The sequence below is a fragment of the Chinchilla lanigera genome, unplaced genomic scaffold, assembly GCF_000276665.1.
Source record: "Chinchilla lanigera isolate Chin_1 unplaced genomic scaffold, ChiLan1.0 scaffold00046, whole genome shotgun sequence".
Lineage (NCBI taxonomy): Eukaryota > Metazoa > Chordata > Mammalia > Rodentia > Chinchillidae > Chinchilla > Chinchilla lanigera.
Window position 1 is genome coordinate 5,248,664 of NW_004955447.1, and position 16,071 is coordinate 5,264,734.

At 33.2% G+C, this 16,071-nt stretch overlaps 1 protein-coding gene across 3 annotated transcripts in view; it reads left to right on the top strand.

Moving 5' to 3' along the window:
- The window catches only part of Uba6 (ubiquitin-like modifier activating enzyme 6), a 68,475-nt gene that overhangs the window by 34,872 nt on the left and 17,532 nt on the right, over window positions 1-16,071 (top strand). For all 3 annotated transcript variants that reach the window (XM_005392833.2, XM_005392832.2, XM_005392834.2), the window contains 10 exons: window positions 3,033-3,176; window positions 4,406-4,473; window positions 5,769-5,847; window positions 7,080-7,160; window positions 9,556-9,633; window positions 11,049-11,230; window positions 12,346-12,451; window positions 14,200-14,289; window positions 14,394-14,474; window positions 15,243-15,371. In XM_005392833.2, the coding sequence (XP_005392890.1) occupies window positions 3,033-3,176; window positions 4,406-4,473; window positions 5,769-5,847; window positions 7,080-7,160; window positions 9,556-9,633; window positions 11,049-11,230; window positions 12,346-12,451; window positions 14,200-14,289; window positions 14,394-14,474; window positions 15,243-15,371 (1,038 nt within the window). The remainder of the gene's footprint in view (window positions 1-3,032; window positions 3,177-4,405; window positions 4,474-5,768; window positions 5,848-7,079; window positions 7,161-9,555; window positions 9,634-11,048; window positions 11,231-12,345; window positions 12,452-14,199; window positions 14,290-14,393; window positions 14,475-15,242; window positions 15,372-16,071) is intronic.

Consider the following 16,071-nt stretch of genomic DNA (forward strand, 5'->3'; position numbering starts at 1 on the left):
GTTTCTTTACAGTCGTCTTCCCTTTCTGCAACCAAAGCCGACAGCCACTGTAGTTTACTGGCCTTTTCACAATGTCATATAAATGGAATCATGTAATGCCTAGCCTGAGTCAAATATGGACCCTTTTACTAGCTCTACATGAGTTGGTTTTCTTTCATGCTGTTACATGTTCATTCCATCTTGTTGAACAGTATCCACTGTAGGTGGACCACGTTTTATCCCTCACCGGTTAATGAACACATGGGTTGTTTTCCAGTAAGACTGATGCTGAATAAAGCAAATGTAGACATTTGTGTATGGGTTTTGATGTGGATGTATATTTCCACTTCTCTTGGATAGTCATCTAGAAGTTTATTAGAAATTTGTATGGTAGGTGTTTTGCAAAGCAGCAGTACTGTGCACATTCCTAGGAGAAGTATACTTTTCAGTTCATCTGGATTCCTCCAAAGTCTGTATTGTCTCTGTGGTAACCATTTTAACATGTGTAGTTCAATCTGGTTGTAAATTTAATTTGAACTTCCCTATTGACCATGAATTTGAGCATATTTTTTCTGATTATATTTATTAAATTTTGTAATACTTTAAATATGAGTCTTTTATTAGCTACATGTTTCAGAAATATTCTCTTCATATGTTTTGTGGCCACATCATCCTAAAATTTAATTTTATTTTATTATATTTATTTTGCAATGCTGGGGATTGAGCCCAGGGCCTTGCACATGTGAGACAAGCATGTACCACTGAACTTACACCCTCATTCCCTAAAATCTTTTAAACCTAAGATCAAAAAATTCTTCCCTCATGTTTTCTTTAGAAATTTTATAATTTGGTAGTTTTATAAGTTTGTTTTTGTATACTGTGCAAGGTACCAATCAAGACATGTCTCCAAAGTATGTATAGGACTTGTGTAAATGATTTTTCACCAATTTCCTGTACAACTTTATAGTACAGGACTTCACAAAACTTTATAGTTTTGTGAGTTCATTTTATATATTGTATAAAGTACAGAGGAAGGGTAATTTTGTTGTTCTTTAATGTCCAGTAATTATAGTTCATTTCTTGAAAACACTCTTCTTAAACTGTCTTGGCATGTTTCCCACTGTTTCTTCCCCTTTTTTGGAAGGCTAGAATAGATCATTTTTGCTCTGCATTTTGGAGTTCACACTTCAAGCTATTTTTTTTTTTTCCTTCCACATCTCCAAGTGCTTCCTTGTAAGAACATATAATTCATTTGAACATGTCTGCTCTGGCAACACCCTCAGGATACTGAACAGGATTATCCTTAATGGATTTTTTTGGAGGTGTTGGCATGTCCTGGAGATCCCTTTGATCATTGTCAGATCTTCCCTCTCTATTGTTCTCTACCAATGGGTATCTTCCCTTTTTATGTTTACATAATTCTTTCCCAGAAAAATTGTATTACCCTAGCCAGTGCAGAGACTTGCTCAGTTGATTTACACCTGTGTTGGGTATGTTTTACATTTAGCATGGAACTTCTTTTCAGAATGATTTTGACAATGCTTTGTTATCGTTAGGCTTTTATTTTGTGTTTTGTGGTCTCCGTATTTTCTGTGCTCCGTGGGGACCTGTGCCAGTGTGGAGTCCTGTTCACTCTGCAGGCATTTCAAGTCTGTGCTACTTACAAGTAACTTGAAGCTTATAGTCTGTTAACTAGCAGTGCTGAAGACACGTCAGCATTTTTTTTTTTTTGTTCCCGTGGCTGTGCATCATGTATTTGCAGATTATATGAACAAATTTAGATTTAGGCTGCTATCATTATTCTAGGGCAACTGAAAATTCTCAAGATTTGGATGCTTGTTTGCTTATTAAAAAGAATAGAATTTTGGGAGATAGTGTAACCTCATGGTAAGAATACAGCTGTGAAGTTAAACTTCATAAGTTGAGATCCTGGGTTTCCCACTTACTAGCTATACACCCTTGGGTAAAGTTACTTAATATTTCAGAGTTTCAGTTTTCTCACATAATAAAAATATTTCCTCTGATTGTTTTGAATATTATATAAGGACTTACTATATACTTGTCACAGTAGTACTTATTCAAAGTGTTTCTATTATTGTGCTAATTATTTTAATGTTATCGCCACCGACAGTATATCTGCTTTAAAAAAATGGTACAACTTAAATAAATCAATAGTCCCTCTAAATTAAAGTTATTGCTAAATAGTTGAAAATAGTGAGATATAGAAAATTGAACTGAAGTGATGTAATAATGAGTAGACATTAACCATTTCTGTATCACAGATATTTTTGAGAATGTAATATAATTCTTCTCTCCCCTCTGATGTACACAAGAAGTGCTAGTTTTCATAGGACTTGAGAAGATTAATTGAACCCAACATGAAGCTTCAGCTTAAAATTAAGGTTACTAATTTTGAGAGAATAGGAAAAGAAAGAGAAGCCAGAGCTTATGAAAAGGTCCTTGTCACCAGTAAGTAATTGTGCTAATACAGTAGCTCCAGAGCCGCTTTTCTGGTATTGCCTTTAAAATAACAATTACCTTTTTTTGAGAAGTACTTGTTTTAATTATAGTCATTGAGAACTTTATCTGTTTAACAATGTGTTGTGTCATTCCTCACTTCTAATACAAACTAATAGCTTTTCATTTTTATGGATCACTGTATTTTCATTTATCTAAGTTTAAAGTTTTTCTATAGATTTCATTACTTTTTAAAAATGCTAGGTTTATAAATATGATTGGTTGGCCTTATGTAACTGTTCTTTACCACCAGCTGTAAATGGTAGACAGTCCTGCTGTTTCTGAGTGAGGCCATAGGCAGATACGTAGCGTCAGAAAGCAAAAATGGGCTGGTGCTAGTTCAAGGAAGCGCAGCTGAAGGTAACATGCATATGGGTCTTTTTATTATGAGACTGAGACTTAAAATCTAGTTAGTACGGAAATTGAGTAGTTTTGTTAGGGGTTAAATTCTAGTCATTTCTATATGTAGTCACTGGAATTCTCAGAATACTGATGAGTACTCATAGGACTGTAGTCTGTCTTGGCTTGTGTTTCAGCCTAAGGTAGACGCTGACATTGTGCGTGGGCTCGCCTGGACTGCCCGAGGCTTTTTACCCCCGCTTGCTGCAGCAGTCGGAGGAGTTGCTAGTCAAGAAGTACTGAAAGCTGTAACCGGAAAGTTTTCTCCTTTATGCCAGTGGGTTAGTTCTGAATTTTCATATTTCTTCACATATAAGGTTGACTTCTCCACTTACAGACTGAATGTGTTATGCATTATAATGTAGTACTAAATAATGTGTTAGAAAAGTGACCTTGTAGTATTTTTAATGCATGAGAGAGAAGAGTTATATGCTTTCCAAAGCCTAAATACAAGACTCCGTGGTGTAACCCCCATGGCCTTCCCTGGTATGTTCCCCGCTATTGTGAACGTGAATGAACAGATTTCCTAACCTTACAGTTTCCTCCATTGTGGGGCTCACAGGACTCTTATACTTGTTCCATGAAATGTTTTACCATCATGAATCTTCAGGTCCCCTTCCCACATGTAAACTTCTAACGGTGTGTAGTACACAGGAATCTTGCAAGTTTAAAAATTGTACAGGATAGAAACATCGTAAGATGATATAAAAACACTCATTTCTGTTACCAGAAGGAAAAGTTGGCCAAAATTATCCAAGGACACAGTATTTAAGCCCCTTTTGTTTTGAAACAATTTAAATATTTTGAATATAGCATTGTACTCACATACTGATATGTTGCTGCTGAGTAATATGGAATACAAAGTGATTAGTGAATATTTGGTTTGGTTACAATGGTTAACAACATAGGAAATAGAAATTAGTTTTATTATTAATGTAAACTGTTACAATTTAATATAACCATTTGATCATGCTCAAATATAACCATGTAGGTTACTTAAGTGAATATTAGAGTCAGACTATTCTTTATTTTCACTAAATGAAATTAATTCTGTTTGGTATTTTTTTAAATGTTGAAATTATGACTTCTTAAGTCATTTCTTCTATAGCGTACTTGTTATAGATGATGTAACCAAACTTGAAAATAAGTATAGAATCAAACACTAATCAAATTACTTACTTTAGTGTTGCTGAAATTAAATGGGGCTTCCAAGTTTTTATGTTATGAGAAATAGATTTGGGGGTGAGATTTCCTTTTAAGATTAGAAGATACTTTTAGGATGGCTGAGTTACAGGAGTTAAATTACATGTCTTTCAAAAGTTCTTTCATGTTTTACCACTATCGAATGACAATGTATGTAGTAAAAAGTTTTTTAAACTGTTACTTTATTCTGAATTGACATTTTTATCATCTTTTCCCATTGCTATTAAGTAACTATAGAACAGCTATTTTTAATAATTTAAGTTTTGTATATATACAGTAAATTATGTTTTTAATTTTCTACCTTAAGTTATATCTTGAAGCAGCAGACATTGTCGAATCCCTAGGCAAACATGAATATGAAGAATTTCTCCCACGGTAATGCTAAAATTTCTATTATTCTTTTTCTTACATTTTTATAAGAGGCAAAGAGATTGAGATTTTATCTAAACATCCATTTTAAATGATTTTTCTCTTAACTTGTTTACTTCTGCATTTGCTGCTTATCTAAGGCTTAAGTATGGTAATTTAATGATATTAAATGAAAAAATTATTATCTGCAGTCTTTGTGTCACTCATTTCACCTTTCAGGCTCATAAATCTCTTTCAGAGCCTGATAAAAATTCGGAGATTTCATTCTCCCTGAAATACACAATTCAGAGTTCTTACTTCAATTTCACTGGGTTAATAACTCCAAAGTCTACCCACAAATTCTCTTAGAAATTTTTTTTAAAACTCACTAGCTCAGAAAACAATTTTCCAGGTACAGTGGTCCCCACACATACACTCACAATTTAACTTTTCAAGATTTTAGTTACCTGCAGTTCAAAAATGCTAAGTGGAAAATTCCAGAAATAAATAGTAAGTTTTACGTTGTGCATTTTTCTAGTAGCATATTAAATCTCATGGGGGTGTGCAGGGCTGACTCACCCCTTTGTCCATCATATCCATGCTGAGCACCCTTGGTTACTTAGTCCTGTTTCTACATTATCATGGTCATTTATATGCAGATATGCTCTTATTTTACTTAAAAATGGTCTCAAAATGCACAAGCAAGGATGCTGGCAATTTGGATATACCAAAGGAAAGAAAGAAAAGTGCTGTCTTTAAATGAAAAAGTAAGTGTTCTCAGTAAGCAAAGAAAAAAGGTGGTGTGCTGAAGTGGCTTAGATCAATATTGAGGACAAATCATGTAACTCAAATTGGGAGGAAGAAAAAAAATTTGTACTAATTTTTCCATCACATGAAACTGCAAAAATTAAAACCACAGTCTGTGTTAATTACTTAGCTAAGATGAGAAAGGCATTAAATTTGTACACGTGTGTGTGTATGTGTTTAGTGTACATATGTGTGGATACCATTCTGGTTTCAGGCATCCATTAGGAGTCTTGAAACTTACTCCACATATTCTCAGTGGATAAGGAGGGCTGCTGTCAACTAAAGTCCTCACTTCCGTCAGTAGAATTTAAGCTACTAAATCAAATGGAAAAAGGAAAAGCTGAATTTTTTTTTTTATGAGACCTTTTGTCTTTAAACAGTATAGTTCATCTGATAGATTGGGGGAAACTCTTAAAAGTATATTCTGTTCTAAAGCACAGTACTTGTTATTAATGATAATGAAACTAACCTTAGTAATTTTTTTTATCTGTTTTCCTATGTGTTGTTTTCTTCAGAGGCGATAGGTATGATGCTTTACGAGCCTGCATTGGAGATACTTTGTGTCAGAAGCTGCAAAATTTGAATATCTTTTTAGTAAGTAAATAATGATGTGAGTAAGCCGTACATTCAGACTGCTGTTGTATATTATAAATTTATTAAGGGCAGAGTTGAGTAATTTAGTATCGGTCTGAGTGAATGGTTGTGACAGAAACTAGATAGCCTGCAAAACTGAACATACTTACTGTCTAGCCCTTCACATAAAAAATTTGCTACCTTGTGGTCTAAAGAATTAGTACATTTCAAAGTAATATTTTTTATTTTTTGAGGCAGGGTCTCATGTAGTTCATACTGGCCTCGAACTCATAGCACTCTCCTGCCTCAGCCTCCTGAGTGCTGAGTTTACAGGCATGTGCCACCACTCCTGGCCTCAAATTAAAATTTGACTATGACAGTTTTTAACATTTACTGATTTTCAGAAGTACATAAAAACTTCATATTTTTGTTTCTCGCTATGAGGAAATAGTATAGGTGTTTCTGTCTTAGCTATCTTAGTGCAATACCAGGGAAGTTTTCCTGAACATAAAAGTCCTTGTGTATTTTATTATCATTATTATAAGTCACTCCTGAAAATACTACTAGTTCTTATTAATCATTTTAAAATAATGTTTTGATAACTAGTTATTGCAGAGCTTTTTTGTATATGTGGAATTGAATATCAGTTTTTGTTGTTTTTACTTAAAAATATTAGGGAAGCCCTAGCCTCATCTATTCATCTAATGAGTTCTGAGCAATACTTAAAAGTAAGGACTCTTTCATGACAATGTACTAATCTTTTGTGAAATTTATTTGGTATTCGTAAATATCTTCTTGCTTAAAGAAATTATAAATATTATGCCTTATGTAGTTGTTAGGCTTTTTTCTTTGAGACACTTATAAAGGCATAATAAAGCTATTAAATATTTTAAAGTAAGATGAGTCAGTAGTAGTCCACTTACTTTTAACTTATTCCTACCTGCTTGAACCACCAGGGGTATATGCATGACTGTCCCATCGGGTAGGTATACTACTGGTGGTACAAACAGATCTAATCACTTTTACTAGTCTTTTTTACTAATAAAAGTAATGAAAAGCTGTCCAATGGAACAGTCATGCATGGACCACTAGTGATTCAAGCCACCCAGCATCGAGACATACGAAATAAGGTCCTGTTGTGAACGTGTTAAAGTACATATCTTTTGTAACTTAGCATTTGAAGAAAATTAGAGTGAAATCAATATTCAGTTGATATCTCGTGTAATGTGATTTGTTGTTTTTCTTCTCCGTAGGTAGGATGTGGAGCCATAGGCTGTGAAATGTTAAAAAATTTGGCCTTACTTGGGGTTGGTACAAGCAAAGAGAAAGGAATGGTAAGATACAAATCTGTGAGCTAAAGCATACATTTCTCTTGGTGTTTCTTGAATTGTGTATGACCACACACACACACACACACACAGAGTATGAGTTCTTAAGGATAGAGGATTAAACTACAAATTGGAAGATTCTATTGTCTCCTGACCACTTTTCAGATTATGTAGTTTTGTTACTGATTACTTTAATTCTGTTTCCTTGTTTCTTTCTTTAATACAGTATTCCAAAAAAGCATTCTGTCCTACTTACTTCACCTCATAGAACTATTATAAAGATCCAATGAGAAAGAGCTTTGCAAAGTAAAGCACTTGGTTATTATCTCTATCATGTACTGTTAACTGTAAAACCTTTTAAACGAGAGAAAACATTAGAAATTTGCCAAGTATTCTGAAGTAGTTTTGATTGGTGAGTAAAGTCCTGGGACTGTTACAGACTTTGGTGTACAATTTCTGTCCATAAGGCTAACTTAAATGTGAGCTAAGTGCATGGCCAGGTCATATATTTAAATAAAAATATATTTCATTAGTGTTGTTTGACCTTTTAAGATCTAAACTAGCTTTAGTAAGTTGTTTAGATTTATCATGTTGGCCAACAAAATGACTATTTTAAGCATTTGTGTATCTAGCCATGGTAGAAAGAGAAATCTGCAAATGCCAGAAATCAAGAGAAATAAAATCATGAGGTAAAATTCATCATGACTCACAAATGTTATCTCTATTTTGAATATCTTTCCAAAGCCTTAAATACAAAGGGAAGTTGTTTGTGAGAAATTAAAACTCAGAGCACATGCCATACTGGTACACGCCTTCAAAATTATGTTGTAGAAAAACTTCAAGCAGAGCAATGAAAATAACTTACGTAGAACTTTTGAAATCTCCAGACCTCTGACAAAAGGAAATGTAAAACTGCATCATGGTGGCACTCACATGGAGCACCTAAAATTGCAGGAAAATGAACATTCATGCAAGAGGATCCACTTAAAAAATGATTAGAAAGAGGGAACCACCTCAGAGAAGAATCGGCCAAGGCAAATAGAAGAATTAGGCCCCTGTAGCTAAGAGCACTGCTGCAGTAGAGTAAACTTACATGGGAGAATAAACGTTAAAGTGACAAATGATCAAAGATAAAAAGAAAAGAAAGCATAAAGGAAAAAATAGCACCCTGAAATTTTTGCAGAATGTCAAATAAGAACTTCTAAGTAACCATGAATTTAAATTTAGATATGACTGATGTGAGAATCGGCAAGTAGACAATAAATAAGCACCCAAAATGGAGTGCAGAAAGATACCTTTTTCGAGAAGGAAGATGTATTTGTAGTGTCCAACATAAATCTAGTGGAATTTACAGAGAAAGAGAAGCAACAATGTAATATATTCAAAAGGTAATGACAAAAGTTCCCCAAATTGAAGAAAGATAAATATACTCAATTTGAAAAGGTAACTAATCCCACACAAATCAAAGGTAAAGATAAAACACAGATCTGATTCTAAAATAAATGCTAGAAGATGGTGGAAGCTTTTCTTTATAGTGCAAGAGAAAATGACAGATTTCTGTATTCAGTTATCTTTCAGAAGGGAGGGCAAAGTAAAGATAACTGACAGGTAAATGAGGGAAGGTTATCACCATTGGTTCTTACTGAAAACTAGGTAATGTGGGCCCTTCATGAGGGATAAGCAGAGGTATTTGTTAGTAGTATAATTTAAATAGGAATTGATTTTAAAAATTGGTAAATAATGACTGGTTTGGGAGGGGATTGGTCAGAAATAAATGTAAAATGTTAATTGATATCAGTGGAAAGTACAGGGGAGAATTGCAAATTAAATAGTTTATTCTCTGTTCAAGAAGAGGATAGAAATTTTAATTAATTTTTAATTTTAAGTTATATAAGATTTGAGCATAACCACATAAAAATAAACATTTAACTTCCAAGCAAGTTGAAGAAAAGAAAACCAATTAATTTAATAGAATACAGAGTGGAGGGAATAAAGGGCAATTCGGAGGAGGTAAAAGCACAAAGACATATATAAGTAATCACAGTTATAAGTTCACTAAGGTTTTCTGTTAGACATTTTCTGTTTGATTTTGTGCTGTTACTCATTTGAAAAAGGCACCATAATATATAATCACATAGAAATGTTGAAATAACAAGAAAATGCCAGCTAAACCAAAATGAATAGGTCTGTGAATAGTAGTCAACCCTAACAGCTAGAACACAGTTTAAAAATACTAGCTTGAGGTACAAGTGCATTTTGAGAACAAGTGCAAAAGTGTAGTATTGGTGGTGATTTTGGAATACTTGCATTCTTAGGATCTTTACCAGCCAAAATATTTATAATATGTAGGTATTGTTTTAATATTACTGAGAAATCTGTTGTGTTCACCTCTTGACATTAGGTTACAGTTACAGATCCTGACTTGATAGAAAAATCAAACTTAAATAGGCAATTCCTGTTTCGTCCTCATCACATACAGGTATGTTGTTATTCTGCTTCAAATTTAAATAATCTATTGTAGTATATAAAAAAGAAAAGTTTCCTTTTTATAAGTAGAAAATAGAGATTGAATAGATACGACTACATTAGAATCTCAGCTTATTAGATAATGGGAAGGACAAAAGAAAATAATTAAAATTCTTTTAAGGCAAAAAATTGATTTCTGAGTTGATTTCGGATATTAAAATTCGAGTTGTGAAATGTGAACAATGTATTGTCATTTTGTAATCCCTAAGGTATGTTTCCATATTAGGTGTATTGAAACAACCTAATTCAAAGTTTTGACAGATCAAAAATTTGAAACTAACTTTTTTGGTCTTTGTTTTAAAACAGGTAAATCTTAACATTAGTATTTTTTGTACATTTTTAATCTTGTTTTATAACATCTCTTTTATTGTAAAAGAATGCTTATTCTTAGTCTTTTTTTAATAGATATCAAAGTGTTTATGTCAGGAAAAGTAGTTTTAGTCAATCAAATTTCCTTTAGAAATTTATTCTCCTTATTAGATAGCTGATTTGTAATCCTAATAGTAGATGAAGCTTAGGCATGTCATGGATGGAAGGTAACTAAAGCAGGTGACATAGTGAACCTATTGTCTCACTTAGCTAAATGTATTGGGCAAAATGATAGGGTCTCATAAATTCACAAAATTTATTCATTTTATACATTTTACTTGTAGAGGGACTATAAAACCCTGTTTATTATTTTACTGGGTTCTAACAACCCTTTCTGATTGTTTTTACACTAAGAACAGTGAGAAGGGAAACATCAGCCTAACAGTGTGAGACAGGGATGCCTTTAAAACTCGGTATGTAAATTTGAGCAGAGCACTCTAAGGAAATTTAGTGTGAGAGCCAGCACCCACAGACACCTGAAATGAGTCTAATAATTAACTAAATCAGAATGATTTGTTTTTAGGATACCCTTTTTCCTATAACTGAAAGATAAGTAATACTTTCTAAAGATACATCCTTCCAAATAACGTTAAGCATTTTCAGTTACAGAGACTAAAGTGGTCCTATATCTAGAAGTTTATTTTCTGTACCGTCTTGTTTTCCAGTATTTGCTGAATGGGTCCTTATTGTTTTCTAGCCACTTACTGAGTCAAACATGACTAGGGTGAAAAAAAGAAACTAATTGGGCCTAAGACTCTGAAACACGTAGCTATGAAATAAAGGTTGTTTAGACTTTTCATAGTAATTGGGCGGTCCAATGTGCATTATTAAATGTAATGTAACTATAGTGACTACAACTTCCACAAACCAGAAATGAAAATTAACCTCATTCCTTGCATTCACCTCATACATAATATTCCAGAGTGGTGAGAATGTGTAAGTTCAACTATGGTTTAACTTTTTTGTTTAAAATTTATTCCTCTGTTTGTATTTGTCTAGAAACCTAAGAGCTATACTGCTGCTGATGCAACTCTGAAAATAAATCCTCAATTAAAGATAGATGCACATCTGAACAAAGTATGTCCAGCCACTGAGGCCATTTATAATGATGAGTTTTATACTAAACAAGATGTAATTATTACAGCATTAGATAATGTGGAAGCCAGGAGATATGTTGACAGGTATGTTCCTGAAATACAGGTTTATAGAGAATTATCTTTTATTTATTATTTCTGTTTCCCACACATACTTACTGAAAAGTTCCCTAATATTTTATTATTATTCAGTTTCCTACTATCCTTCTCAAACCTAGATCTTTGATGATTTTGCATGTACTTAAGAATAAAATTCAAAATTGATAATAGCTTAAATATTTTTCGTGCAACACCTGCCACCTTTCTACCAATCCAGCATAAAATTTACCTCTTTTCTTGCTCCAAATCCCCTACCCACATCTACTTACCTTCTCTTCACTTAGGGTGTTCTTTGTCCTGTCCTTCTCAGGCTTCATGCCTTATGACCTATTTTCTTTAATCCCCAAATATACATTTTCAATACATTTTCCTTCATGACTCTTACTTTTCTTGATACTAATGCTTATTTAATGCTTACTTCTTCACAGAATCTTCTAGCCAGAGATCATTTATTTTCTGTTACTTTATTCTTAGTTCCCGGCACATGCCGGGAAATGTTTGTTAAATGAGTAAATGAATGAGTGACTATAAATATGTACACCTTACCTTGGCTTTCATACCCCATTCATTCATTCATACCCCATCATGTGAATACTTAAATGTTAGGATGCTAGAGTAAATGTATCGACAGAAGGGTATCTCCCAATTGAGAAATGTAATGAAAAGATTGTAATCTTGAGTGCAAGAAAAGGAGAAAATTTTAAGGAATTAAAGTGTACAGAACTACAGGTATTCTAAGTATTGAAGGCTTATACTATTTGGGATAAAGAACAATGGAAAGGTATAGTAGGGTAGAATTTGTGTCAGAAAACAACCAAAGAATATAGAAAGCAAGAGAAGAAAGCTTAACATAGTAAAGAATTAACCTAGAGATAAGAGGAAACAAAGCCCACAATCTGGTCCCAGTAATGGAAGGGAAAGACAAAAACTGTTACGTTGATGAAACAGCTATGCGTGTGGCAGGGCTGGGAAGTGGAGCTGTTCCGGGGTGGTTTAGGGTTGGTGTGTCTTGTCTCCTGCACTCAGAAAGCCATCGTTCTGTGCATATCCTGAACTTACACTGTTACTGCTCACTTTGTTTTTCATACTGTGATTTCAAACAGCCGTTGCTTAGCAAATCTTCGGCCTCTCTTAGACTCTGGAACCATGGGCACTAAGGGGCACACGGAAGTTATTGTACCTCACTTAACGGAATCCTATAATAGTCATGTAAGTGAATCGGTATTTTGAAGTAAATGTCTTTTTTTTTCTTTCTCAGTGAGTCAAGAAGTTTGATTTAACTTTCTTAATCTGTTTCTGCTTTTTTGATTATGTCCATACATATATACATGTTCACTTTTAAAAATACAATTGAGTACTTTTTAAAATTAAAATTTTATGTCTGGTCTTCCCTGAGTATTTTTATTTTTACTATTTGTTTCTTGATACATTTACTAGCAATCTTAGAGTTTACATTGCTTGTTAAGAAAAATTAAACTTTTAGATTCAGCTTAGAATATCAACAAAGTCCTAAAACTATACCCATCTTCCGTTCTTTTGTTTTTATTCTGTTAGACAGCTGGTACAATATATAAAAAATGCAAGTCTAGTTACTGTGCACTCATGCCTACTGTCTATCTCCATTAGGAATTCACACCCCTAGCATTCATTGTCAGAAATTACGTTGAAATATGATGAACATGCAACACTTAAAGACACTCAAAATCTAGCTAGAGAGTCACATTCTTCAGAGGTGAAACCCAAAACCATCTATATTCAGATATTACATAGGTGATATAAATGTAACGTTGTAACCCTAGTAAATGATTTGGCAGCACTGTCAAAGTTAAAACCACTGATCTAGGAAATAACTGTAGGTTTTACAGTTTTGAGTGTGTGTGTGATTTTTTTGTCTTGTTTTGTTTTTGGTACCAGGAATTGAACTCAGGACCTTGCACTTGCCAGGCAGGTGCTATGCTGTTGAGCTATATCTCTGGCCCAGTTTTACAATTTTTAAAAGATCTCCTCAAATAAAATATTGAATAATGTTTGTATAAGAATAATTATTTATTTAATGAATATGTTTGATTTACTAAAATTTTTATGGTTTTTCCATGTTTCCTTAATGAGTTTATATCTGTAATGAAATAGGCTAAATGGATAAATGTTATCTGAAGATTAGATGGCAAAAAAATCATAATGTGCTGAACATCATTTGAAAATTTTCAAAGTAGGGAATGTTATACAATTCTAAAACTTCGGTGATTGTCTCATATTACCATGTCTTTAAACCTTTTTTTTATTTCAAATTCATAATGCCTGGAATTTAATGTTCTTCGGGCTTCCCTCTTTGATTTATAAAATGTTTAATGGTGTTTCATAGATAAACTAAAATGTAAAGCTTTAAGTAAAAAGAAACAAAGTCAGTCACTTTTAGATTGGATAAACCAATCAGTAAACCTAGGTTACATGTACCTCATAGTAGATCATGAGCTTCTTCATTGATACTTCAGTACATGAAATAACTCTAATCATAGCTTCAGTTTATGCAAGAAGCTACAAGCATCCTTGGTCCCCACTGTTTTTATCCATGGAGAGGGTCGTGGCACACTGAGCACTATATTGATGATTCTTGAATCACTTTTCAGAGTAAGGAGTAGTGTAATATTTTAATTGTCATATTGATTTCTCTAGAAAAAAATGAATTATGTATGTTGATCTGCCTTGAGTATGCCAAATGCGTGCACTGAGAGTGAATGAAAATAGAATTCATGTCTTATTTTATTAGTGTTAATGAAGGTTAAGTGTTAAAAGAATTAATATTTCCTCTTACTGCCTACAAGAGAAAGAACAAAAGTGTGGTTGGATTTTATTTATTTATTTTTAGATTTTATTTTTTATATTTGTTTTAAAAACTAAAACTCAATTGAAAAAAAATTCTCATTGCTTCTCTTATTTACTGTCATACCTCATAACAGCGGGATCCCCCAGAACAGGAAATACCATTTTGTACTCTGAAATCCTTTCCAGCTGCTATTGAGCATACTATACAGTGGGCAAGAGACAAGGTAAAAGTTCTTTACAAAGAATTTTTCTTTGAAGTAGGAAAGAAGATAATTCTAACTTTTAGACAGACTTCTATTTGTAATTTTTTGTTTGTTCTTCCTTACAGTTTGAAAGTTCCTTTTCCCACAAGCCTTCATTATTTAACAAGTTTTGGCAAACATATCCATCTGCAGCAGAAGTCTTACAGGTAAAGATCAATGTATTTTAATATAAACCTGATAGTTTGTGTTAGGATGATTTTCAAGTCCTCAGTGTTTTATTTTACTGTATATAAGAAGAGAAATGATACATAAGAAGTCTTGATATTAGATCACAAGTGACCTCTTTTGAGTTCAATTGAATTCCATTGAAATTGTCAATATTTGACTACGTTCAAGTGACAGAAGAGCAACTCATGTGATTCAACCTAATAAGCATATGTGATAATTAATGGTAAAAGAGCAAAGAATAGTGAAAGTACCTGTTAACCTCTGGGGGAAAAAAATAACACAAGTAAATTCTAGTGAAAATGTCAGGAATGGACAGTAATCTCACTTTCTGCTTCATAATGGGGGCAACTTCAATTCCTGCTTTTTGCCTGAGGCCTTAATCCTATACTACTAAAAAGGCCAACCTCTTAGTATTAAATATTATTATTGGGCTGCATATACTAAGTAAACATGTATAAGTACTTATATAGTGCTAATAACTTGCAGCTAGGAATGCTTGAGAATATCTTCTGAGTTAAGAAACTTCATAGTTAAAATATGTTATGCTATTTCCTCCCATTCTCTTCCTTTAAAAGAGAAATGAAGACAAAGACAGGCAAGGAGCTTGAAATGAAAAAAAAATAGAATAACAATATTAAACACATGAGCAGGCACTTCAGGCTTTGTTTGATACCTATGGAACATGTGTATGTTTTTAATTGAATATATATTTGTTTTTGTTTTGCTTTTTTTCCCTCCTATTCCAGAAGATACAAAGTGGACAGAGTCTAGAAGGTTGTTTTCAAGTTATTAAGTTACTCAGCAGAAGACCTAGAAATTGGCCCCAGTGTGTAGAATTAGCAAGATTAAAATTTGAAAAATATTTTAACCATAAGGTAAGCATACATTCTGAAACATTAAGAAAAAATATGACCTCAGCTTACTTAGTTATTACTGAATTAATGTCATTGGCCTAAAATGTTTATTCATTCCATCATCAAGCTTTTCGGAAATAGTGAGAAGGGCTTGGCACATAACTGTTTTTAAATTGTACTTACTGACCTAACATGTATGCAAGTAACTGATCTTTCTGTGCTTTAGATAGCTTTTCTCTCTTGGACATTAAGAATACATTTTGTCTGTAGTCTGAAAGATATTCAGAATATCACCAGAAAACCAGAAAATAAATGATACTCAGTCAAGAACTTTGTTGGCACTTTACCAGCCACCTGATTTTACATCCTCAACTGTAAATGGAAAATAGGTTGGTCTCTAACCCCTGTGTTGTGCCAAAAATCAAATGAGTTAATACATGTAAAGCATTTAGAAAGAGCGTGGCACATAAATGATCACTAATGAAAACCTTTACTTGGAATTCAGTGCAGTTGCTAGAATGTGGCCTGTGCTTTCTTCAGTCTCCCTCTTTAGGTTTTTACTCTACTCTCAGAATATAAATTAACTTCATTTTAAAATTTTTTCCTGTCCTGGGACTCCAGCCCAAACTCTTGTGCACACTAGGCAAGTGCTCTCACCCTGTGAAAATCTTTTGAATATAGTTGTCTTGTCTTTTCATCCTTTACTTTCTTCATGGCTCTG